At 54.4% G+C, this 24,533-nt stretch overlaps 1 protein-coding gene across 1 annotated transcript in view; it reads right to left on the bottom strand.

The window, feature by feature from the left end:
* Positions 1-24,533, bottom strand: part of FCGBP (Fc gamma binding protein) — a 65,331-nt gene that overhangs the window by 5,241 nt on the left and 35,557 nt on the right. Inside the window, exons 13-24 of the mRNA XM_073015737.1 lie at positions 23,434-23,977; positions 21,280-21,872; positions 18,017-18,608; positions 17,700-17,899; positions 15,365-15,506; positions 11,599-11,936; positions 9,763-10,336; positions 8,763-9,379; positions 7,495-8,038; positions 4,974-5,545; positions 3,834-4,407; positions 2,059-2,258 (exon numbers count right to left, since the gene is read on the bottom strand). Of these exons, the coding sequence (XP_072871838.1) occupies positions 2,059-2,258; positions 3,834-4,407; positions 4,974-5,545; positions 7,495-8,038; positions 8,763-9,379; positions 9,763-10,336; positions 11,599-11,936; positions 15,365-15,506; positions 17,700-17,899; positions 18,017-18,608; positions 21,280-21,872; positions 23,434-23,977 (5,490 nt within the window). The remainder of the gene's footprint in view (positions 1-2,058; positions 2,259-3,833; positions 4,408-4,973; positions 5,546-7,494; positions 8,039-8,762; positions 9,380-9,762; positions 10,337-11,598; positions 11,937-15,364; positions 15,507-17,699; positions 17,900-18,016; positions 18,609-21,279; positions 21,873-23,433; positions 23,978-24,533) is intronic.

Here is a 24,533-nt window from a genome sequence, read left to right as displayed (position 1 = left end):
CAGCCTGGGCAACATAGTGAGACCCCATCTCTACAAAAAAATTAGATAGTTAGCCAGGCATGGCAGTGTGAGCCTGTGGTCCCAGCTACTCAGGAAGCTGAAGCAGGAAGATCACTTGAGCCCAGGAGTTTGAGGCTGTAGTGAGCCGTGATCACGCCACTGCATTTCTGCTTGGGAGGCGGAGTGTGATCCTATCTCAATAAACAAACAAAAAAAATAACACCTATAACAAACATGGTGCATAGTAAGAGCTCAAAAAAATCATTAACAAGAATAAATCAGTTCTTCAATTAATTCATATTATTGAACAATTATTAGCTGGGCTACCTATTTGCACTGTTGTAAACTGCTATTTCTTTTTTTTGCTTTTTTTTTCTTTTTGACATGGAGTCTCAGTCTGTTGCTCACGCTAGAATGAAGTGGTGCAATCTCAGCTCACTGCAACTTCCGCCTCCCAGGTTCAAGCGATTCTCCTGCCTCAGCCTCCCGAGTAGCTAGGACTACAGGCACCCGCCACAATGCCCAGCTAATTTTTGTATTTTTAGTAGAGATGGGGTTTCACCATATTGGTCAGGCTGGTCTCGAACTCCTGACCTTTTGATCTGCCCCACCCCTCGGCCTCCTAAAGTGCTGGGATTACAGGCGTGAGCCACTGCACCACGCTGTAAACTGCTCTTTCTTTTTACTGAGTGTGATGAACATGCAGGGCAAGGCCCAGTGCTCAGTGGGTATCTTTCCTGCATAATCGTGCCTCATCCTCAGACACCTATGGTACAAAGATGGTGATTAGCCCCATTTTGCAGGGGAAGAAAATGAAGTTCAAGGAGGGGCCAAATGATGCCCCTGCCCCAAGATATCAGGTCCTAATCCCTGTAATGAGTAAGTGTTACCTTATATGGGAAAAGGGTGTTTGCAGATGTGATTGAATTAAGGATGTTAAGATGGAAAATTTCTCCTGGATTATCTGAGTGAGCCTTAAATGCAATCACGTGTATCCTTATAAGAGGGAAGCAGAGGGAGATGTTATGACACACTCAGAAGAGGCAGAGGTTGGCGTGATGTGGCCACAACCAAGGAAAACCTGCAGCAACCAGCAACTGGAAGAGGCAAGGAACAGATTTTCCCCTAGATTTCTTTTGTCTCTCTTTTTTTTTTTTTTTTGGACATGGAGTCTTGGTCTGTTGCCCAGGCTGGAGCGCAGTGGCATGATCTCGGCTTACTGCCACCTCCGCCTCCTGGGTTCAAGTGATTCTCCTGCCTCAGCCTCCCGAGTAGCTGGGATTACAGGCACGCACCACCACGCCCGGCTAATTTTTGTATTTTTAGTACAGACAGGGTTTCGCCATGTTGGTCAGGCTGGTCTTGAACTTCTGACCTCGTGATCCACCTGCCTCGGCCTCCCAAAGTGTTGGGATTACAGGCGTGAGCCACCGCGCCCGGTTCTTTTCCTTTTTACTTTAGAGATAAGGTCTTGCTCTGTCATCCAGGCTGGAGTGCAGCAGTGTGATCATGACTCACTGCAGCCTCCAACTCCTGGGCTCATGCAATTGTCCCACCTCAGCCTCTTGAGTAGCTGGGACTAAAGGTGTGCACCACCATGCCCAGCTAATTAAAAAAAAAAAAAAAAATTGTAGAGATGGGGGTCTCATTTTGTTGCCCAAGCTGGTTTTGAATTCCTGGGCTCAAGTGATCCTCCCGCCTTGGCCTCCCAAAGGGCTGGGACTGCAAGTGTGAGCCACTGGGCATGGCCTCCCCTAGATTTCTCTGCAGGGAGTACCACCTTGCCAACACCTTGATGTCAGTCCAGTGATCCTGATTTCTGACTTTTGGCCTTTGGAACTGTGGGAGAATGAATTTCTCCTGTTTAAGCTGCCACGTCTGCGGTAATTAGTTACAGAAGCTACACGAAACTAATACGGGGAGGTTGCCTGCATCAAGTCACACAGCTGGGAGATGGCAGTGGCTCCTCTGTTCCCAGCCTTGAAGAGGTCAGCACGGAAGCTCTGGGTCTCTCTCAAGCCCTTCTACCCTCTCTGCCCACCCCAAGCCCCTACTCACCGGCAAGTATCGGCCATTATGGGTGCAGCCACAATCTTGGACAGGGATGCAGACACCCTGGGAAAGCAGGAAGCGGTCGTCACACTCACAGCCCTCAAAACAGCGGGTGGTGCAGCCCGTGAGGCCAGAGAGAGCCGCACAGGAGCCCTGGCAGGTGTGTGTGCAGATGGAGTAGTGGCTGTGGGCGGGGCACTGGAGCGCTGCAGAAAGAGGAGGCAGGGCCGTGTCACACCTCCAAAGGGTCCTGGATAACCAATGGGGCCTACTGCACACCCAGCCCTGTTTTAGGTAGCACTGAAGACACAAGTATTGAGAAAAGCCTCAACCCCAGTCCTACAGAGCTCACGTTCAGTGGGACAGACAGGAACAGCCAAAAGTGAACATGCTGCCTCAGGGAGTATAGACAGAGGGGTCAGGGCAGGGATGGGGAGGCGCAGGCAGAGAGGTCAGGACAGGGATAAGGGGGCACAGGCAGAGGGGTCAGGGCAGGGATAAGGGGGCACAGGCAGAGAGGTCAGGGCAGGGGGGGCACAGGCAGAGGGATCAGGGCAGGCATTGGGGGGCACAGACAGAGGGGTCAGCGCCAGGGTGGGGGGCTACAGGCAGAAGAGTCAGGGCCAGGATGGGGAGGGCACAGACAGAGGATTGAGGGCCAGGGTAGGGGGCACAGCCAGAGGGGTCAGGACCAGGGTTGGGGGCATAGGCACAGGGGTTGGGACCAGGGTGGGGGGGCACAGGTAGAGGGGTCAGGGCCGGGTCGGGGCGGGGGCACAGGCAGAGGCTTGAGGGCCAGGGTAGGGGGGCACAGGCAGAGGGGTCAGGGCTGGGATGGGGGGGTACAGGCAGACGGGTCAGGGTTGGGACAGAGGCTGTACGGACCCAAGGGAAATATCTATGGTAAGTCCTTGGTCTCTGGCTAAGCAATTGGTGGATGGTATGGCTGTTCTGCAGTGCCCACCGGGATTGGGGAAGGAGCATCAGGCTGGGGGTGATATGCTGATTTTATTTGGGAACACATCAGGTGAGAGGAACTCTAAGGACACCCAGGAGAAGATGTCCTGGACACCCTCACAATTACCTCAGACTTGGTAGCTTAAACAGGAGAAATTCATTCTCCCACAGTTTTAAAGTCCAGAAGCTGGAAATTAGGATCACTGGACTGACAGTCAGGAGAGGGTTCAGGGCTTGAGACAGACAGACCAGGTCCACAGTCAACACTGAGAACAAATCTAAGGCTGCGGGTGTGGACGACGGCCCTGGGTATAGGTCCTGCCCGGGGGAGACCTGGCTCTGACCTGGGGCCAGAGGGGCCATGGCTTTGTCCTGAGAGTCTCAGGTGATGTCCCTCCCCTGGGGATTTGAATGAGAGGTACAGTCCTAGTTTAGGGGGGTGTCTACTAGGCTGCAACCTTGTCTTGGGGGGATCTGAGGGGATATGATGTTGTCAGGGGGTAGAAGGAGGGTCTGTGTGAGCCATAGATCTCCCAACCCATCCAACTATCCCTTTCAGGTCCCTGCAGAAAGAGTCCAGAATAGAGCACTAGGGAAGAAGTGAACTTGAGGTTTGAGGAGAGGGGGCCCAGACAGGAGGCTGAGAAGGAACAGTCAGAGGGGTAGCAGGGAAGCCAGTGGACTACGCCGTGGGAGAAGGAGGTATGTGGGCGTGGGGTGGGAGGGGGTGGGGAGAAACCACTTCCACATGGGAATAGAAGGAAAGGGCCAGGAGGGGCCCTACATCTGGTCTAGAGTTCTCTGAGGGACCCACGGACACTCACGGCAGAAGCTCTCTGTCCTCCAGGGCTTCACGGCCACGCCGGCTGCCTGACAGGCCGCCGTATAGGCTGCCAGGCTGCGGCACAGGAAGGCTGTGTCGCCCTTTTGCGCGCACAGGTCGTATACGCATTGGCGGAAGTACTCAGAGGGACTCAGCACAGCCTGGCAGGTCGCGAAGGGTCCCTGGGGGTTCCGGAGCTGCCCGCAGGCCTTGTTGCTCTCATAGGGTGCAGTCTCCTCTGCCGAGCACACGGGGCAGCCTTGGGGCCCGCAGCCCTCGCCACAGCCCTTGGAGGAGCCGGGCGCCCGCCATGCAGCCCCGAAGGTCTCCACACTGGACGCTGCCAAGCCATTGGGCAGGACAAAGTCATCACTCCAGTTGCCATTGAAGTTCCCACAGAGGCCACAGAGCCTTCCACGGAAGGAGCTGGGGATGGACATGAGGACTTGGGCATCGCCATCAAAGAGAAGCCGCAGCCCCTTGGTCGTCTGCAGAACCATGTTTCGGCCTTCGGCGGTCACCCGCACACGGCCCACAGCCACAGGCAGGGCCACAGCCTCGCCGTCCACGGTGACCTGGGTGGAAGGGTCAGGTAGGTCAGGAACTCACAGAACCACAGGCAAGGCTGTCCTGTCCCACTCCCAGGGCAGAGCTGCATCTCCCTCAGTCCCATTAACGTCAGGTCATGTTTCCCTTAAACTTCTTGGGCCCCAGGCCTTGCGTGGTGACTCACACCTGTAATCCCAACACTCTGGGAGGCCAAGACAGGTGGATCACTTGAGCCCAGGAGTTCGAGACCAGCCTGGCCATCACAGCAAGACCTCATCTCTACCAAACAAATTAGCTAGGCATGGGGGGCTGAGGTGGGGGGATCGCTTGAGCCCAGAAGGTTGAGCCTGCAGTGAGCTGTGATCATGCCAATACACTCCAGCCTGGGTGACAGAACAAGACCCTGTCACAAAACCAAACAAAAATCTCCCTGGGTGGGACCATTCACCAGACCTTCCAGGGTAGGCTCAGAGTTCCCAGGTTGGAGGAATGTCCCTCTCATACCTACAGGGTGGGGTCATGTGTCCTTCAGAACCCCCTAGATGGGGCTGTGTTGCCTTCAGACCCCCAGGGCAGGCTCCCATGGACTCACCTGCTGCCCCTGAGCTAGGCTGACAACCTGGCCAGACACAGTAACCAGGAGGCGCTGGGGATCTCCAGCTGCGTTCTTTTCAAGCACGATGGAAAAGTCCTCATCCCCAGGCTTCGGCTGGCAGACTTGGGCCAAGACATAGGAGCAGGAGCCATGCAGGTCGAAGACACGGCCGTCAAGGGTGACGTAGTGGATGCCCCCATTGGCCAGGCAGCGGCCACAGCCTGTGGCATGACAGGCCCGGACACCATCCTCTAACCGGCACTCCTCATGGGGCCCACAGGCCGCGCCCTCCTGGCAGGTGACATGGCCACCTGGCCCACACTCACAGCGCCGCTCACACTCAGGGCCCGGGTAGAAGGCCTCACCCAGCTGGTAGTATCGGCCGTCATACAGGCAGCCACACTGGCCCACAGGTACACAGGTGTCACCACTGAGCACAAAGCCAGCATCGCAGACACAGCCTTCACGGCAGGCCGACTCACAGCCCTCGGGTGCTGAGAGGCTCGGGCAGCTCACGGGGCAGGAGTCACCACAGAGCTCGTAGTGGCTGTGGGCAGGGCACTGGAAGGCTGTGGGGACAAGGTGGGCATGAGTCAGGGAGGCCCTGAGTGGGAAAACTGCTCATGTCAACTTGGGTGTCTCCGGGTATGCACATGTGATCCAGGACATCTAACTGGGGGTCTCAGCATGGGACCTGAAATGGGAGGGGACATGCCCAGGTCTCTCTGACCAGGTTATGTGTTAGCCTGACCAAGAATTTCTAAAGATCAAATGACTCTGCTTGCCTGATTTTTATTTCTGTTATTTATTATTATTATTATTATTATTTTGCGACAGGGTCTCACTCTATCTCACTCAGGCTGGAGTGCAGAGGCACGCTTACGGCAGCCTCCACCTCCTGGGCTCAAGCAATCATCCTGCCTCAGCCTCCCAGATACAGTCCCGAGTATCTGGGACTATAGGCGTGAGCCACCACATCTGGCTAATTCATTGGTAGTTTTTTGTAGAGATGGGGTCTCACTATGTCAGCCAGGATTACCTGGGTGAAATGGATCACTATTATCTATTCGGGATATGCAAGATCAGAACTGACTACGGGTATCTCAGGGTGTGAATGTGACTGGGGTATGGGGCCACATGTATCTCAGGGTATGACTCTGCCTAAGGGCACCCAGCTGTGGGTGTCTGACCTGGAGCATCTCCCAGAGTCCTTGTGACATGGTCTGTCTCAGGCTGTGCCTGGGTGAAGTTGGCAGGATACCTGTGACCAGGAGACCTGCTTGAAGGGAACCGCCTAGGACTATCTAACTATGCATCTGTGTGGATCTGCCCAGGGCAATGTAAGGGTCCTGATTCTATCTGAGTATATCTAACCAGTTAGTCTCAGTGTAAAATCTGAGCAGATACCACTGAAGGCATGCGACTAATTCTATATGACTAGGTGTATTTCAGTGTGTGCAACAGACCAGGGCCCTGTGACCAGCTGTAACTCACTAGGTCTTCCTAACCAAGGGTACCCTGCTATGTGACAGAGGCAGGGTCAGTCATCCCAATCTACATGCCTTGGATGTCTGAGAACATGGATCACCAATCCCCAAGAGTGTCCTGGACCCCGGGTTTCTGACTAGGTGTTTCTTTTCTTTTTTTCTTTCTTTCTTTTTTCTTTTCTTTTTTTTTTTTTTTTGATCTGAAGTCTCACTCTGTTGCACAGGCTGGAGTGCAGTGTCGCATCTTGGCTCACTGCAACCTCTGTCTCCTGGGTTCAAGTGATTCTCCTGTCTCAGCCTCCCATTAGCTGGGATTACCGGTGCCCGCCACCACACCTGGATGAATTTTGTATTTTTAGTAGGGACAGGGGTATCACCATGTTTTTTTTTTTGTTTTGTTTTGTTTTTGTTTTTTTTTTTGAGACGGAGTCTCGCTCTGTCGCCCAGGCTGGAGTGCAGTGGCCGGATCGCAGCTCACTGCCAGCTCCGCCTCCCGGGTTCCCGCCATTCTCCTGCCTCAGCCTCCCGAGTAGCTGGGACTACAGGCGCCCGCCGCCTCGCCCGGCTAGTTTTTTGTATTTTTTAGTAGAGACGGGGTTTCACCGTGTTCGCCAGGATGGTCTCGATCTCCTGACCTCGTGATCCGCCCGTCTCGGCCTCCCAAAGTGCTGGGATTACAGGCTTGAGCCACCGCGCCCGGCCAGTATCACCATGTTGACCGGGCTAGTCTCGACTTCCTGACCTCAGGTGATCTGCCTGCCTGGGCCTCCCAAAGTGCTGGGATTACAGACATGAGCCACCGCGGCCAGACTCTCAATACCTGTTTCTGACTCTCTCTCACTGCAGTACCTGACTTGGGGCATTTCAGGGTGTGAGAGCCAAGGTGTTTCCTGACAGGAGATACCTAGCTCAGAGGAAGGAAGGTGGCCCCTGAGCCCCATGGAGGAGGAAGGGGCTGCTGTCTTACAGTCCTGGAAAGGAAGGGCAGGGAGAGACCCTGCTATGCGGACCATGCATGGAGCAGTACTCACGACAGAAGTCCAGCCGCCTCCACTCGCCGAGCTGGGCCCCAGCGGCCTGACAAGCTGCCACATAGGCGGCTACTGCAGGACAGAGGCCTCCAGGATGGCCCTGAACTTGGCAGGCGTCCAGCAAGCAGCCCTGGAAGTACTGCGCGGGCGGCACGAGGCAGTGGCAGGGCGCCAGCGGGCTGTCGGTGGCGGAGATCACGCCGCAGGCGTCCGGGCCGGCGAAGGACTCCTGCTGCTCTGGGGTGCACTGCGACGGGCATGGCCCAGACACACATTCTCCGCAGCCTGGGGCGCCGCCCACCTGCCATCCAGCAGGCTTCCCGTCCACAGCCTTCAGGTCGTCGGCGGGGTCCTGGTTGTAGTTCCCGCATAAGCCACAGAGAGCGCCCGCGTACGCCGCCGGCACGCGCAGGCGCACGAAGCTGTCCCCATCGAAAGTCAGCGAGAGCCCTGAGGTTGTGGTCACCACCACGTCGGCGCCGCTCAGGTGTGCGTGCAGCAGCGAATCCAGCTGGAAGGGCAGAGCCACTAACACGCCGTCCACCTGCGGGCGGGGGTTGGGGGATCGATAAGCAGAGCGAACACGGGTTTGAATCCTGGCACCACCACCTACTAGCTGTGGGACCCTGAGCATGTCACCTCCCCTCTGAAGATAATAATGAGCATCTATAGGCCGGGCCTGGTGGCGCAGCCTACAATCCCAGTACTTTGGAAGGCCGAGATGGGAGGATGACTTGAGGCCAGAAGTTCAGACCAGCTTGGGCAACATAGTGAGACCCCCATCTCTCCAAAAAAAAAGAAAAATTAGCCAGCGTGGTGGTGGCGCCTTTAGTCCCAGCCACTCGGGAGGCAGGGGCCAAGGTGGGAGGATCGATTGAACCCAGGAGTTCCAGGCTGCAGTGAGCCCTAATCCTGTCACTGCACTCCAGCCTGGGCAACAGAGTCAGGCTAAGAAAAAAAGAAGAGAGAAAGAAAAGCAAGAAAGAAAAAAAAGAAAAAAAAAAGAGCCTCTATAGGCACATGTCACTGACTCCTCATCCTTCTCTACAACAGGTACTTTTCTTAGACCAGTTTACAGAGGAATACAGTAGGCTCAGAGAGGAAGAAGCTGCGATGCCAAGCCATCAGGCTCCCAGACCTATCCTCTGACCCTTCCATCATGCCCCAGCTAAGCTGTGAAAGGTGCCCAGGGGAATGGTGAAGCCCTTACCATCTCAGGCAACCCCAGAGCTGGCACCCGCTCCTGTGTGGCCCACAGCCCTCCTCACCTGTAGCTGCCGGGGCCAGCGGGCACTCAGTGTCAGGCTATGGTTGTAGATTTGCAGGGTGACACTGCGGGTGTAGCTGACAGCCTGGCTGCCCCGGTGCTCATTGGCTACAGTGACAGTGAAGTTCACAGCCTCGGAGGGTGGTCCGTGGCAGGGTGCACTCAGCAGGTACTCGCAGTTGCCTTGGAAGTCGAATCGGTGCCCATCCAGAGTGACGTAATGGGGGTCACCCCAGGCCTGGCACTCAGCTGTGCTGATGGGCTGGCAGCCGTGCTGGCCGGATGGCAGGAGGCCACACACTTCACCCAGCCCACAGCTGGCAGGTGTGCAGACCAGCGAGCCACCCCCAGGCCCGCAGCGGCACCTGTGGGAGCAGGTGCCATCAGCCCAAAACTCACTGCCCGCCTCGTGGTAGGTGCCGTTGGCCCAGCAGCCGCAGCCGTTGTTTAGGGGAACACAGCGGTCAGCACTTAGCACGAAACCCGCGTCGCACTGGCAGCCCTCCACACAGGGACCCTCGCATACGGCTGGGGTCGCAGGGGGTGCAGGGGATGGACAGCTGGCCGGGCAGGGTGGGCCGCAGACCTCATAGTGGCTGTTTTCTGGGCAGGTGATCTCTGTGGGCAGATGAAGGAGCAGGAAGGAGAGAAACGGAGAGAAGGGTGTTAGGGTGGGGTCACAGGACAGGGTGGGAGGAGACAGAGAGCGACAACAGGGAGCAGACACAGAAAGGGGGAGACAGAGGACGAGACACAGAGACAGAGAACACAGAGAAACAAATGGGAGAAAGCAAGAGACCAGGAGACCCAAGAAGAAACTGAGGGAGAGAGAATGAGAAACAAACAGAGACAAGCAAAGCGAAGCACAGAGACGAGCACCAAGAGATAGAGAGACAGAGAAAAGCAAACAAAGAGACCCAGGAGGACCAAAGTGAAACCAAACTAGCCCCGAAGAGACGGGAACGTGACCCCAGCCCCGCCTCTGCTACCCCGACACTCACCACAGCCGACCTGTGGCCGCCAGTCTTCGATGACAACCCCAGCGGCCTGGCAGGCGGCCACGTAGGAAGCCAGCGCCTTGCAAAGAATGTCGTGGGCCCCACCACCCATACAGACGTCCAGAACACAGCCCTTGAAGAAGCTCTCAGGTGGCACATGAGCAAGGCAGGTGGCGAAGGGGCCCCCTGCGCCAGGGACCAGGGGTCCGCAAAAGCCAGGGCCCTCGTACTGTTCCAACTTGTCCTCAGGGCACGTTGGGCAGGACCCCGGACATACGTCCCAACACAGTGGGTCCCAGCCTGGGACTCGCCAGCTGCCGCCCCAGATGGGTATGGAGGGAGCCAGGGTGCCATTAGGGAAGGCCTGGTCATTGCTGGGGTTGCGGTCCATGTTACCACAGAGCCCGCACACTGCGCCATGATAGCTGCTGGGCAGCGTCACATCTACCCGCCAATTCCAGTCATAGCTGACTTGCAGTCCAAAGTCAGCCACCAGCAGTGCCTTGGATGCACCGTGGGTCACTGAAATCCGCCCGTTGGCCTCGTAGACAGGCAACGCTGTCAGCACACCGTTCACCTTGGGGAAGGAGGAAGAAGTCCAACAGGTCACTGGAGGTGTTACGGCCCCAGCTCTGGCCCTCTGCCTCCCTCTTTCTCACCCTACCGGGGGCTGGGAGACGCCAAGGCCTTCCTCTGATAGTTGGATCATCATCGGACACAGTGTGGACATTTTTTCTGGCCCAGGTCTTCGGGAATGAAACCTGACTTTACTCTTTCTAATCTTCTCCCTTGATCTCTATCTCCCTCCCCTGTCTCTGTCTCTCTGTCTCTCTCCCTTCTGTCTTCACCTAAGTCTCTATCACGTGGTCGTCTCTCTCTCTCTCTATTTGCCCGTCTCTCCCTCCTCTTCCCTTCCTCCCTCCTTCCTTCATTCTCTGTGTCTCTTCCACGCACTCACCATCATTCATTCACCGCCTACTCTGTTCCATCCCTCTGTCTGTCTGTGAGCTACCATTAAGCTCTATCTCCATTTCCCTGGGCAGAAAGGACAGCCCATCTCTCTACCCTGACTCACTATATATATATATATTTTGGACATGGATATTCGCTCTGTCGTCCAGGCTGAAGTACAGTGTCAAAATCTTGGCTCTTGCAACCTCCGCCTCCCAGGTTCAAGTGATTCTCCTGCCTCGGTCTCCAGAGTAGCTGGGATTAGAGTAGCACCACCATATCCAGCTAATTTTTGTATTTTTAGTAGAGATGAGGGTTTCACCATATTGGCCAGGCTGGTCTTGAACTACTGACCTCAGGTGATCGACCCGCCTTGGTCTCCCAGAGTGCTGGGATTACAGGTGTGAGCCCCCGTGCCCATCCCAATCTCCCTATATTTCTCTCCATGTCCTGGTCTCTGGGCCTCTCACTTGTTCCCTCACAGACACTCAAACGAGTGTTCACCTGGACTAGACTCTGACCTCAGCATGTGACATGCACCACCTTGCTGTGGGACAGGCCCTGATATGACGCCCACTTCACAGATGAGGAAACTGAGGCCTACCAAGTGAACTGCCCAGCATCACCTAGCTCATAAGGAGGAGAGGCTGGATTCAAACCCAGGTCTGTAAAAAGGCAAATGCCGAGGTCCTAGGTTAAAGCCCTTAGAAAAGGGCTAGGCTTGTTTAATTCCCAGGAACGGGGTGATATTTTTGCTGGAATTATTCTTTTTGTTAACATTTTGTTACAGGCCCAGGTGAAGACAAGGAGCCTTGAGCTGCTAACTGTGGTCGTCAGGATCCCTCCTGTCCTCCCGGGGACCTCAGGGGACCCTCCTGCCACACATACCCGGACTTTGCCGATCTCGCCCTTATGGATGGAGATGTTGGTGCCCAGGGCAGCCACAGTGACGACTCTCACGTAGGACACAGCAGGGTTGCCCCGGTTCTCGTTCTTGGTGGTGACGGTGAAGGGCGTCAGGCCCTGGGTGTTGACCCCCGGGCAGCCAGTTGTTGCCAGCACATAGTTACAGGTGCCCTGGAAGTCAAACGCCCGGCCGTCGAAGGAGTGGTAGTGTGGGTCGCCCCACAGCCAGCACGTAGCCTCATAGTTGGGCACGCACACGCCCTGGCCACCCTGCTCCTTGCACGTCTCCTGTGGCCGGCATGTCACACCGTCGCACGGGTCTGGGGACAGAAGAGGGAGGACCTTGAGAGGCTGCCCATTGTAAAGGATGGCCGCTCCCTCCACATCTACCCCAGTCTGTGCCAGGGATCTGAGGGTTACCACAGGCAAGACCAGATTCCACAGTCCTCATGTCTAGGACCCAGGTCCTATAGTTTGCGTTTGTATTTTGTTTTGTTTTGTTGGTTTTTTGAGATGGAGTCTTTCTCTGTCACCCAGGCTGGAGAGTAATGGTGCAATCTCGGCTTACTGCAACCTCTGTCTCTCGGGTTCAAGTGATTCTCCTGACTCAGCCTCCCGAGTAGCTGGGATTTCAGGTGCCCGCCACCATGCTTGGCTGATTTTTGTATTTTTAGTAGAGACAGAGTTTCACCATGTTGTCCAGGCTGGTCTCAAGCTCCTGACATCAAGTGATCAGCCAACCTTGGCCTCCCAGAGTGCTGGGATTACAGGCATGAGCCACCATGCCCAGCCTGCTGTTTTCAAGACCAGCCCCTGGGAGTCCCGCACATCTGACACTGAGGCCCCATGGTGGACTGTGTCTAAGTGTCAGGTGTCAAAGATTCCATACCTGAGACCCGGGTCCCAGAGGTCCCTGACAGCCAAGACCCAGGCCCTAGAGTCCCCCTACCTCTAAGACTGAGGCCCTGTCATTTGTTGTGTGAAACTGAGGTTGTGGAGTCCATGCACCTAAGACCAAGACTCTAGGTCTGTGTTTACGATGCAGTTTCCATGGTGTCCTTGCTTGAGATTTCAGCCTGTTCTTGTATTTTAAGTTTTATAGGAACCTCACCCTCTTCACTTACATAGTCTACGGCTGCTTTCACGCCACCATGGCAGAGTGAGTAGCTGTGATCGAGAAGGCATAGCCTGCAAGCTTAAACATTTACAATCTAGCCCTTTAGAGAAAAGGTGCACTTGACCCAAGTTGAGATCTGTGCCCCAGGGGTCCTTGTGTCTGCGATGCCTGCCCTGAGAGCATTCATGTCTGAGATCCCAGCCCAAGGGTTCTCTGTGTTCAAGGCCTGGGCCCCAAGCCAGGTGTGGTGGCTCAGGTCTGTAATCCCAGCACGTTAGGAGGCCGAGATGGGAGGATCGCTTGAGTCCTGGAGTTTGAGAACAGCCTGGACAACATAGCAAGACCTATTTCTACAGAACAATTAATAAATTAGGCTGGCATGGTGGTGTGTGCCTGTAGTCCCCCACTACTCAGGAGGCTGAGGCAGGAGGATTGTTTGAGCCCAGGAAATCGAGGCGCAGTAACCTACACTACACTCTACACTCCAGCCTGGGTGACAGAGTAAGACCTTATCTCAGGAAAAAAAAAAAAAAAGATCTAGGCCTCAGGGTCGCCCATGCCTGAGACCTCAGCCCTCTGGACGTCTCCACACTTGATAACAATTGGTCTCCAATTTCTCTAGGTCCTGGCGGCCTCTGTGCCCTAGACTAGGGCCCTGGGTGATCTTCTGGCAAGAGCTCAGTGCCAGGGGTCTCAGCATGATTTGAAACGTTTGAGGCCCTAACTAGTGAAGTCTCATGGCCTGGGCCTCCCTCAGTGCAAAACTCCATCCCGGAGGGTTGCTATATTCAAGCCAGTAGCCTTGAGGGTGTCTCACTGCTGAGGCCCTGTCCTGGAGGGCTTCTGTGTCCAAGACCCTGTTCCTACAGTTACTACATCTGAGACCCAGCTTGTGGAATCCCTGTGTGGGAGAGGCCAGTCTTCAAATGTTTCCTTCCTCCTGTGCCTGTTACCAATGTACCGCCTCTCAGCTTCAGATACACCCATGGAGTTAAGCTTTGTCAACAGAGGGCGCTGGAGAGTCACTCCAGCAGGGAGGGGCTCCTGGTCTGGCTTCCAGCTGGTTTGGCCCTTCCAGCTCTGGCCAGGTTGTGTGGCCACAGTGAGTGAGTTCCACTGGTCCCAGCTGGCTTCCCAGTGAGGGGTTTCCTTCTTGCCAACTCCAGCCTGCAGAAACCTCTGTGCCACCCAGTGGGCTACAGCTGCAGTACGATTGGACTCAGCCTTGGGGCTGATTGTCCCCTCCTTGAAGAGGAGGGGCCAATTTCTCCCCTCCTTGAAGAAGAGGGGCCAATTTCTCCCTTCCATGAGGCCTCTACCTTAGCCCTAGAAGTGGGGGCTACTTCCTCTTTCTGCTTTGGTGGTATTCTTTAGTGTTCTCTTTACCGTTTCTTATTTCTATTTATTTGTTTGTTTGTTTGTAAAGAGACAAGGTCTTGCTGCCTTGCCCAGGATGGAGGGCAGTGGTACAATCATAGCTCACTGCAGCCTCGAACTCCTGGGCTCAAGTGATCCTCCCAACTCAGCCTCCTGAATAGCTGGGACCACAGGCATGCATCACCACGCCTGTCTACGTTTAAATTTTTTGTGGAGACGGGTATCTCGCTATGTTGCCCAGGCTGGTCTTGAACTTATGGCCTCAAGCGATCTTCCCAACGTGCTGGGTGTGTGAGCCACCGCACCAGGCCCTCTTTGCCTTTTAATAGTTAATCTCCTATTAATAAGTAAATGATTCTTTAATTGAACTTTCCTCATTCAAATGGCTGGGTGCTTTCTGTCTCTCCACTGGATGCTGAGTGATATACCCCCATTCCTGGGAGTCCCATTGTCCTGCTCATCACGCTGAGAGTCTTAGCCTAAGCTTTGGTGCTGGAGCTCCTATTCTCGTATCCATGTGGGGAGGAGGGTTCTCTGCTCGTCGTCCTAAGAAATGAGCCCTGGGGGTGGCTCTGTGTCCCAGATTTAGTCTGGGGGGTTCCCACATCGGAGACTATACCCCTAGAAATCCTGATCTCCCACTTGAGAGGGGTCCCCATATCCAATGTTCTGCCTTGGTGGGGTCTCTGTGCCTGAGACTCAGAACTCTGCTCTGTCCCTGTCCCGGGGATCCCAGTCTCTCCCCTGCCCTTTGGTGCTAGTGTCTGAACCCCAAGCCTAATTCCACGCACCAGCGGTCAGCTCACCATGGCCCCCTAGGCTGCTGCTCTTGTATTCTAAAGTCTTATAGCAGCCTCACCTCTTCACTTATATAGTCTACAGCTGCTTTCATGCCACAGTGGCAGAGTGAGCAGTTGGAACGAGACCATACAGCCTGCAAGCTGAAACATTTACCATGTAGCCCATATCAGCAAAGGTGCGCCTGTCCCTGCCTTATACCGAGGGTCTCTGACATCAACCCTGAGAAACCTCTGAGGGTCCCCACAGCCTGGATTTTCCCTAAGGGTCCCTGCCTCCCACAGTAGGTGGCCCTGGCCCTGTGAAACCCAGCCCAGGGGTCTCCAGGTCTGCAACCTCCATCATTAGTCCTGTGCACCTCCCGCCATGGACACCGCAGTCACATCACCCTCGGCCCCAGAGTCCCTGTACTCCATCCATAGTCACATCAGCCCCAGTCCCAGCCCAGCCCAGCACCTTTGGTGATGCATCTCAGGACGCCTCCGGAGGGCTGGCACACCTGCCCCGGCTGGCAGCTGTGTTCCTGGCACAACACGCCTTTACCCGCATGGCACGTACACTGCTGCCGACAGTCGTCAATGAGGACTGTCTGCTCCGGCTGTGGGGAGAGAGGGCACGGCCATCAGACACCACGGGTGGGAGCCAACTCTCACATCTCTGGCATTCTGGGCACAGAGGGGTTTGCAGACATCACAGACAAGGGACATCTCTCAGCAGGATGGCCCCCTGTCTGTGAAGCTGAGGCACAGCATGGGTTTGGGGCCGTCATTCATTTGTACATTTGTTCATTCACTTTTATTCATTTACTCATTCATTCCAAAATATCCGCTCAATCTCTGCTGTAGGAGAAATGGTGTGACATAGTAACTAAGGGCAGATCGCCTGGGCTTGAAGTCAGTTTCTGCTGTTTCCAAATTCTGTGACTATGAGCAAGTTACTTCACCTCTTTATGGCTCAGTTTCCTGATGTGCAAATTGCAGAAAATAGTAGCGCCTGCCTATGGAAGTAAAATTCAGATAAAATGTAAAATTCAGATAAAATGAAAAGGGTAGGCCGGACGTGGTGGCTCATGCTTGTAATCCCAGCACTTTGGGAGGCCAAGGCGGGTGGATCACGAGCTCAGAAGATTGAGACCATCCTGGCTAACACGGTGAAACCCCATCTCTATTAAAAACACAAAAAATTAGCCAGGTGTGGTGGCTGGCGCCTGTAGTCCCAGCTACTCGGGAAGCTGAGGCAGGAGAATGGAGTGAACTCAGGAGGCGGAGCTTGTAGGGAGGCAAAACCTCACCACTGCACTCTAGCCTGAGTGACAGAGCGAAACTCCATCTCAAGAAAAAAAAAAAAAAAGGCTTCCTTTAAAACATTCAGATAGGAGAGAGACGTGGGGTAGACATCAAACAAGATTGGGAGAATGTGCCTTAGTTTTGAAGCGAAGTGATGGGTAAGGACATGGACAGTCATTTCACTATTCTCTTAAAATTTTCAGAATACAATTTTACTCTGAAATTTTGAAACATGTTTGTTTGAAAATTTTCAGAATAAAAAGTTTTTAGATATGTAATGTATATATAAAAATATGCACACATAGCACTTAAAACATTACGAGATACATAGAAAGCACTATCTACATATTTTCTGTTATTATTATTATTATTTACGTGAGGGGAACAACAGAGAGAGGGTCCCACCCCGCGGAGAGTTCATAGTCCCGCAAGGGAGATGGACATTAGACAAATATATGCTCCAGTCAAAGAAAAAGGACCAACAGGGAGAGAGTGGGAGAGGGAAGCAGAGGGTGTTAGCAGCTGGTATAACAGATGAAAATCTGGTCTTTGTGGTCGGAAAGGCTCCCTTTTTCCTGACCTGGAAGGCAAAGCCACAACTTCACCTGGGGAGTCAGGGGAGGGTTTAAAGCTTCAGAGTCCAAGGTCATATTTAGAAAGATCTTTACCACTGCCATGTGGAGGGTGGACCAGAGGGAGTAAAGGTAGGAGCCTGGAGGGACCCAGGTGGGAGAGGACCAGCTGGACCAAGGGAGGGCCATGGGGACAGGGAAATGAGTAGGTATAAGAGACATTCAAGAGACTGAGTGGACTAGTCTGTAATGCTTGCACTTTGTGAGGCCAAAGCGGGAGGATCACTTGAAGTCAGGAGTTTGAGAGCAGCCTGGCCAATATAGCAAAACCCCATCTCTACCAAAAAAACAAAAAATTAGCCGGGCGTGGTGGCACACGCCTGCACTCCTAGCTACTCAGGAGGCTGAGACAAGAGAATTGCTTCAACCTGGGATGCCGAGGTTGCAGTGAGCTTGAACCCAAGAGTCGGAGGTTGCACTCCAGCCTGGGCAACAGAGCAAGACTATGTCCCAAAAAAAAAAAAAAAAAAGAGGCTGAATGGGTTGGGCATGGTGGCTCATGCCATTAGTCCCAGCACTCTGGGTGGCCAAGGCGGGAGTATGGCTTGAGGCCTGGGGTTGACAACCAGCCTGAGCAACATAATGAGATACCCCCATGTCTATGTCTCCACAAGAAAATTAACTCGCTGGGCTTGGTGGTACACGCCTGTAGTCCCAAATACTTGGGAGATGAGGTGAAGGATTACTTGAGCCAAGGAACTCGGGGCTGCAGTGAGCTATGACTGTACCACTGCACTCCAGCCTGGGTGACAGAGTAAGACCCTGACTCTAAAAGAATAAATAAGAGACCAAGTAGGCCAAGTAGACTGTGGGGCTGATGAGGAGTGGGAGGGGTGAGGCCCCATATTCTGTCCCAAATGACTAGGTTCCTACCTCATAGTAGACACCATTGTGGTAGCAGCCGCACTGCTGGATGGGCACGCAGGCTTCACCGTTGTAGAGGAAGCCGGCGTCACACTGGCAGCCTTCAGCACACCCATCTGGGCACTGCAGAGGGGCACTGAGAGCCGCGCAGCCCAGGGAGCAGGTGTCCGCGCAGAGCTCATAGTGGCTGTTCGCTGGGCACTTCATGGCTGCAAGGAGGGGGTGCCCATCAGAGCCCTGGGGAGGGAAGGGCTGCAAGGCCCAGGGTCTACCCTTCTGTGCTTCAGCCTCTCCCCTCCCTGCCCCTCTGGCTCTCCCTCACTCACGACAGAAAGTTTCCGTCCTCCAGGGCTTCACGTGGCCTCCAGCAGCCTGGCAAGCACTCACATAGGCATGGATGTTGCTGCAGAGAATGCTCAGGTTCCCACCACCCAGGCAGAGATCAAAGACGCAATCTTGCAAGGGACCCTGGGGATCTACTAGCTTGTGGCAGGAGGCCAGCGGCCCTGTGGCGCTGGAGAGGAGCCCACAGAACTCCTCCTTCTGATACTTCTTCTCCTGCTCGGGAGGACACTTGCTGATGTCACAGCCCTCGCTCCCTGGCGGGCAGGTGGGTGGCGGTAGGCAGGGAGAGCCGGGCACCGCCTCCTCCCAGGAGTTGCCGAAGTCATTGGCGTTGCCTGCCTGTGAGCCGTTGGGCTTCTGGAAGTCATCCTTGGGGTCGCCGTTGTAGTTCCCACACAGGCCGCACATCAGCTGGTAGTAGTTTCCGGGGATGGTGACCCGCACATAGTACACAAGGTCGTAGGCCACACGCAGGCCGAAGTCGGTCTCAATCACAACGTCTGAACCATGCTGAAAGGCTCGGATCTGGCCGTTGGCCAGCACCACGGGCAGCTTCATGTCCACACCGTTCACCTGGGAGGCGAGAGAGGCAGGCCACGCTTCAGAAAGTAAACTTTGAGTGGGGGTCGGACCCTAGTTCAAGCCCATGCCTGATGCTGAAGATCTGTGTGTCCTCACCACTTAGGCCCTCAGTTTCGTATTTATGAAATGGATATAATAATAGGATGTGATACTGCATTGAATGGTGGTCCCCAAAAGACATATTCACCCAGAATCCCATAATGTGAGCTTACTTGGAATAAAGTTCTTGCAGATGTAATAGGATAATAATCTCAACATGAGATTGTCCTGGATTAAGCTGGGCCCTAAATCCAATGACAGGTGTCCTTATAAGATCCAGAGAGAAAAAGACACAGACACACAAGAAATTTGTGATAATCGTTATGGCAGCCACGGGAATCGAATACATGTCTCAATGAAGTAACAAGCCTCCAGCTATCCTTTATGTATCACTCGATGCAGGCATTAATAAACAATAATGGCCCCCAGAGTCACTTGCCTGAGTTCAAACAGTTCCCCCCTTACCCTCTTTGTGACCTTGGGCAAGAGAGTCACCTCTCCCTGTTTCTCTTTCCTCATCTTTCAGGTGAAAATAAGGTGTTTGCCCCACAGAACTGTCAGCCTCAGATAAATTAATGTCTCTAAAGTGCTGAGAAACAGGCTGGCATAGCATGCATGCTTCAGCAGCATCTGCCGTCACTAGCAGCTATGAATGGAGGTTTTTCTTCTGAAGAGTAAACGGACACCACAGGTTTTTGCTTTAAAGCATCAGCAGGTGGAAAGTTAGGCTAAATTCTTGGGGAAATGAACTCAAACCTATGAGCTGAGAACCAGTGGTTTCAGTTTAAGGTTACTAGGCACCAACAAAGCCTCGTAAATGCACCCCTGGACGGGGCACAGTGGCTCATGTCTATGATCCCAGCACTTTGAGACTCTAAGGCGGGAAGATCACTGGAGCCCAGGAGTTCAAGGTCAGTCTGGGCAACATATCAAGATCCCGTCTCTACAAAATAAAACAAATTAACTGGGCATGGTGGTGCATGCCTGTAGTCCCAGCCACTCAGGAGGCAGAAGTGGTAGGATTGCTTGAGACCAGGAGTTCGAGGCTACAGGGAGCTAGGATTACACCACTGCACTCCAGCCTCGATGAGAGAGCAAGACCTTGTCTCTAAAAATATAAATAAATAAATAAACCCCTGATTAACACATTTGCTCACCCTTCCTTATCACAGACAGTGCACACTGGATTCTTTTGGAAATGCGAAGAATCACAGGAGAAGGCAGGAGAAAGATATGCTCCTGGCTGAGTCTCCTAAAAAGATGGTCAACTGCCATACTTCCCAAGCAGGGCTGGGGAGTGGGTAAAGGGCTACTGACTTACCCTTGCCTCAGTTTCCTCAGCTGTAAACTGGGGGTAATAAGAGCTCCCACATGTGTAGGGAAGCTGGGGGATTCAGTAAGAAGCAGCTAACAAGAACACCAACAATTCTTATGTGTTTAGGCACTGTATGTCAGGGGCCATTCTAGGAGCTTGGAAAACATTAAGCAATATACTCAATTAAGTCATGCGTGTCGGCTGGGCACAGTGGCTTATGCCGCTAATCCCAGCACTTCGGGAGGCTGAGGCCGGCAGATCACTGAGGTCAGGAGTTTGAGACCAGTCTGGCCAACACGACTAAACCCCGTCTCCACTAAAAATACAAAAATTTGCTGAGTGTAGTGTTGCACACGTGTGATCCCAGCTACTCTGGAGACTGAGGCAGCAGCATCACTTGAACCAAGGAGGCAGAGGTGGCAGTGAGCAGAGATCGCGCCACTGCACTCTAGCCTGGGTGACAAAGAGAGACTCTGTCTCAAAAAGAAGAAAAAAAAAGAAAGAAGGAAAGAAAAAAAAGTCATGCCTATCCAGTTCACCAGATTAAGTCAGTAATGTATCAGCACCTTCGCCAATACTGCTACCAAAGAAATAGCTGCGTGTGTGTGTTTCAGTGGGATCTCAGGGGAAACCCCTCCACTGTAACTGAGATGTCAGTCTCCATAGGAGACCAGATCTTCTTGGCAAGAAAAGCTCTGCAGAGTAGCACGGGGTTCAAGCTCCACCTTTGCTGGGGGACTATGGCCAGTGATGGGCCACCCCACTCTGAAAAATAAAGCACGTCATAGTGCCTGCAGCTCCTGTTACACACATACAGACACCATGGACATGAAGTGCCTGGCAGCCAAAAGGTCTGCAGTCAGCTGTATAGAAACTATAGCAGCTGCTGTTGTTGATGGGGGTGATAGTGTCACCCACAGATTGTCCCCTGTCCATCTGATGGCACCACGTCCTGCCAATGAGTGGCAGAACAGGGAGGTGAGTAGAACAGAATCCAGGATTGAGGTGGGGAGAGGATGGAGTGGGAGGGAGGAGAGGGTGGGAGAGATTTGGAGAGAAAAGTCAATGCATGGAGGTGAAGAGAGGGTGGAGACTGAGGGACAGAGATCGGGAAGCAGCTCCCAAGTCCCTGAGGACACCTCCCTCATTGGCTTCCCACTCTGGGTTCTGATTGGCAGCTTCTGTCCTCAGGGACCCCAGGCCTCGCACATGCACTCTCATCTCTGTGCCCCCAACTTCTGGGCTGAGCACTGCCTGTGCCTCACCCACCCACAGGCCCCTCGCCCCCTGCTCCCCATCTGCTCTCACCGTGACCTTCCACTGTCTCTGCTCCAGCCGCAGGGTGAAGTTTCCCACCTGGACCGTGATCACCCTGGTCACACTGACTCGCCCATTACCCCAGGCCACGTTCTCCTGCAGGACGGCAAACCGATGCAGGCCAGGCCGGGTGCTGCAGGTCTGAGCCAACACATACACGCAGGTGCCCATGAAGTCGAAGCGGCGGCCATCGAAGGTGGTGTAGTGGGGGTCTCCCGACGCCTGGCAGGTGGCAGAGCCCACGGCCACACAGCCCAAGGTGCCACCGGATGGCTGGCAGGCCTCGTGCGGGCCGCAGCTGGAGGGTTGACAGGACACCAGGCCGCCCTCCTGGCAGTGGCAAAGGGAATCACACCCAGGGCCAGGGTAGAAGGTCTGGCCCAGCGGGTAGTAGCGGTCATCATGGAGGCAGCCACACTGGCCCACAGGTACACAGGTGTCACCACTGAGCACAAATCCAGCATCGCAGACACAGCCTTCACGGCAGGCCGACTCACAGCCCTCGGGGGCCGAGACGCTCGGGCAGCTCACAGGGCAGGAGTCACCACAGAGCTTGTAGTGACTGTTGGCAGGGCACTGGAAGGCTGTGGGGACAAGGTGGGCATGAGCCATGTAGGCATTCGAGTCGGGGTCTGGGGAGGCCCTGAGTGGGAAAACTCCTCAGGTCAACCTGGCTGTCTCTGGGTATGCACATGTGATCCAGGACATCTAACTGGGGGACTCAGTGTGGGACCTGCAATGGGAGGGGACATGCCCAGGTCTCTCTGACCAAATATTTCTAAAGATCAAATGACTCTGCTTGCCTGATTTTTTTTTTTTGAGACAGGCTCTCACTCTATCTCACCCAGGCTGGAGTGCAGAGCCCCAATCACAGCTTGCTGCAGCCTCCACCTCCACCTCAAGTGATCCTCTGGCCTCAGCCTCCCGACTGGCTGGGACTACAGGGGTGAGCCACCACATCCGGCTGATTTATTATGATTTTTTGTAGAGATGGGGTCTCACTATGTCAGCCAGGATTACCTGGGTGAAATGGATCACTCATCTATTCGGGGTATGCAAGATCAGAACTGACTATGGGTATCTCAGGGTGTGAATGTGACTGGGGTATGGGGCCACATGCATCTCACAGTATGACTCTGCCCGAGGGCACCCAGCTGTGGGTGTCTGACCTGGAGCATCTCCCAGAGTCCTTGTGACATGGTCTGTCTCAGGCTGTGCCTGGGTGAAGTTGGCAGGATACCTGTGACCAGGAGACCTGCTTGAAGGGAACCGCCTAGGACTATCCAATTATGCATCTGTGTGGATCTGCCCAGGGCTATGTCAGGATCCTGATTCTTTCTGAGTGTATCTGACCAGTTAGTATAAAATCTAAGCAGATACCACTGAAGGCATGCGACTAACTCTGTGTGGCTAGGTGTATTTTAGTGTGTGCAACAGACCAGGGCCCTGTGACCAGCTGTAACTCACTAGGTCTTCCTAACCAAGGGTACCCTGCTATGTGATTGAGGCAGGGTCAGTCATCCCAATCTACATGCCTTGGATGTCTGAGAACATGGATCACCAATCCCCAAGAGTGTCCTGGACCCCGGGTTTCTGACTAGGTGTTTCTTTTCTTCCTGTTTCTTTTTTTTTTTTTTTTTTTGAGGTGGAGTCTCTGTTACCCAGGCTGGAGTGCACTGGGGTGATCTCGGCTCACTGCAACCTCTGCCTCCTGGGTTCCAGTGATTCTCCTGCCTCAGCCTCCCTATTGGCTGGGATTACAGGTGCCCGCCACCACACCTGGATGAATTTTGTATTTTTAGTAGGGACGGGGGTATCACCATGTTGACCGGGCTAGTCTCGACTTCCTGACCTCAGGTGATCTGTCTGCCTCAGCCCCCCAAGTGCTGGGATTACAGGCGTGAGCCACCACGGCCAGACTCTCAATACCTGTTTCTAACTGAATCTCTCTCACTGCAGTACCTGACTTGGGGCATTTCAGTGTGTGAGAGCCAAGGTGTTTCCTGACAGGAGATACCCAGCTCAGAGGAAGGAAGGCGGCCCCTGAGCCCCATGGAGGAGGAAGGGGCTGCTGTCTTACAGTCCTGGAAAGGAAAAGGCAGGGAGGGACCCTACTATGGGGACGATGCATGGAGCAGTACTCACGACAGAAGTCCGGCCGCCTCCACTCGCCGAGCTGGGCCCCAGCGGCCTGACAAGCTGCCACGTAGGCGGCCACTGCAGGACAGAGGCCTCCAGGATGGCCCTGAACTTGGCAGGCGTCCAGCAAGCAGCCCTGGAAGTACTGCGCGGGCGGCACGAGGCCGTGGCAGGGCGCCAGCGGGCCGTCGGTGGCGGAGATCACGCCGCAGGCGTTCGGGCCAGCGAAGGACTCCTGCTGCTCTGGGGTGCACTGCGACGGGCAGGGCAGGGGCACACATTCTCCGCAGCCCGGAGCGCCGCCCACCTGCCATCCAGCAGGCTTCCCGTCCACAGCCTTCAGGTCGTCGTCGGGGTCCTGGTTGTAGTTCCCGCATAAGCCACAGAGAGCGCCCGCGTACGCCGCCGGCACCCGCAGGCGCACAAAGCTGTCCCCATCGAAAGTCAGCGAGAGCCCTGAGGTTGTGGTCACCACCACGTCGGCGCCGCTCAGGTGTGCGTGCAGCAGCGAATCCAGCTGGAAGGGCAGAGCCACAAACACGCCGTCCACCTGCGGGCGGGGGTTGGGGGATCGATAAGCAGAGCGAACACGGGTTTGAATCCTGGCACCACCACCTACTAGCTGTGGGACCCTGAGCATGTCACCTCCCCTCTGAAAATAATAATGAGCATCTATAGGCCGGGCCTGGTGGCGCAGCCTACAATCCCAGTACTTTGGAAGGCCGAGATGGGAGGATGGCTTGAGGCCAGAAGTTCAGACCAGCTTGGGCAACATAGTGAGACCCCCATCTCTCCAAAAAAAAAGAAAAATTAGCCAGCGTGGTGGCGGCGCCTTTAGTCCCGGCCACTGGGGAGGCAGGGGCCAAGGTGGGAGGATCGATTGAACCCAGGAGTTCCAGGCTGCAGTGAGCCCTAATCCTGTCACTGCACTCCAGCCTGGGCAACAGAGTCAGGCTAAGAAAAAAAGAAGAGAGAAAGAAAAGCAAGAAAGAAAAAAAGAAAAGAAAAAAAAAAGAGCCTCTATAGGCACATGTCACTGACTCCTCATCCTTCTCTACAACAGGTACTTTTCTTAGACCAGTTTACAGAGGAATACAGTAGGCTCA

Source organism: Chlorocebus sabaeus, chromosome 6 (assembly GCF_047675955.1).
Source record: "Chlorocebus sabaeus isolate Y175 chromosome 6, mChlSab1.0.hap1, whole genome shotgun sequence".
NCBI lineage: Eukaryota > Metazoa > Chordata > Mammalia > Primates > Cercopithecidae > Chlorocebus > Chlorocebus sabaeus.
This window is presented reverse-complemented; position numbering and strand designations above follow the sequence as displayed.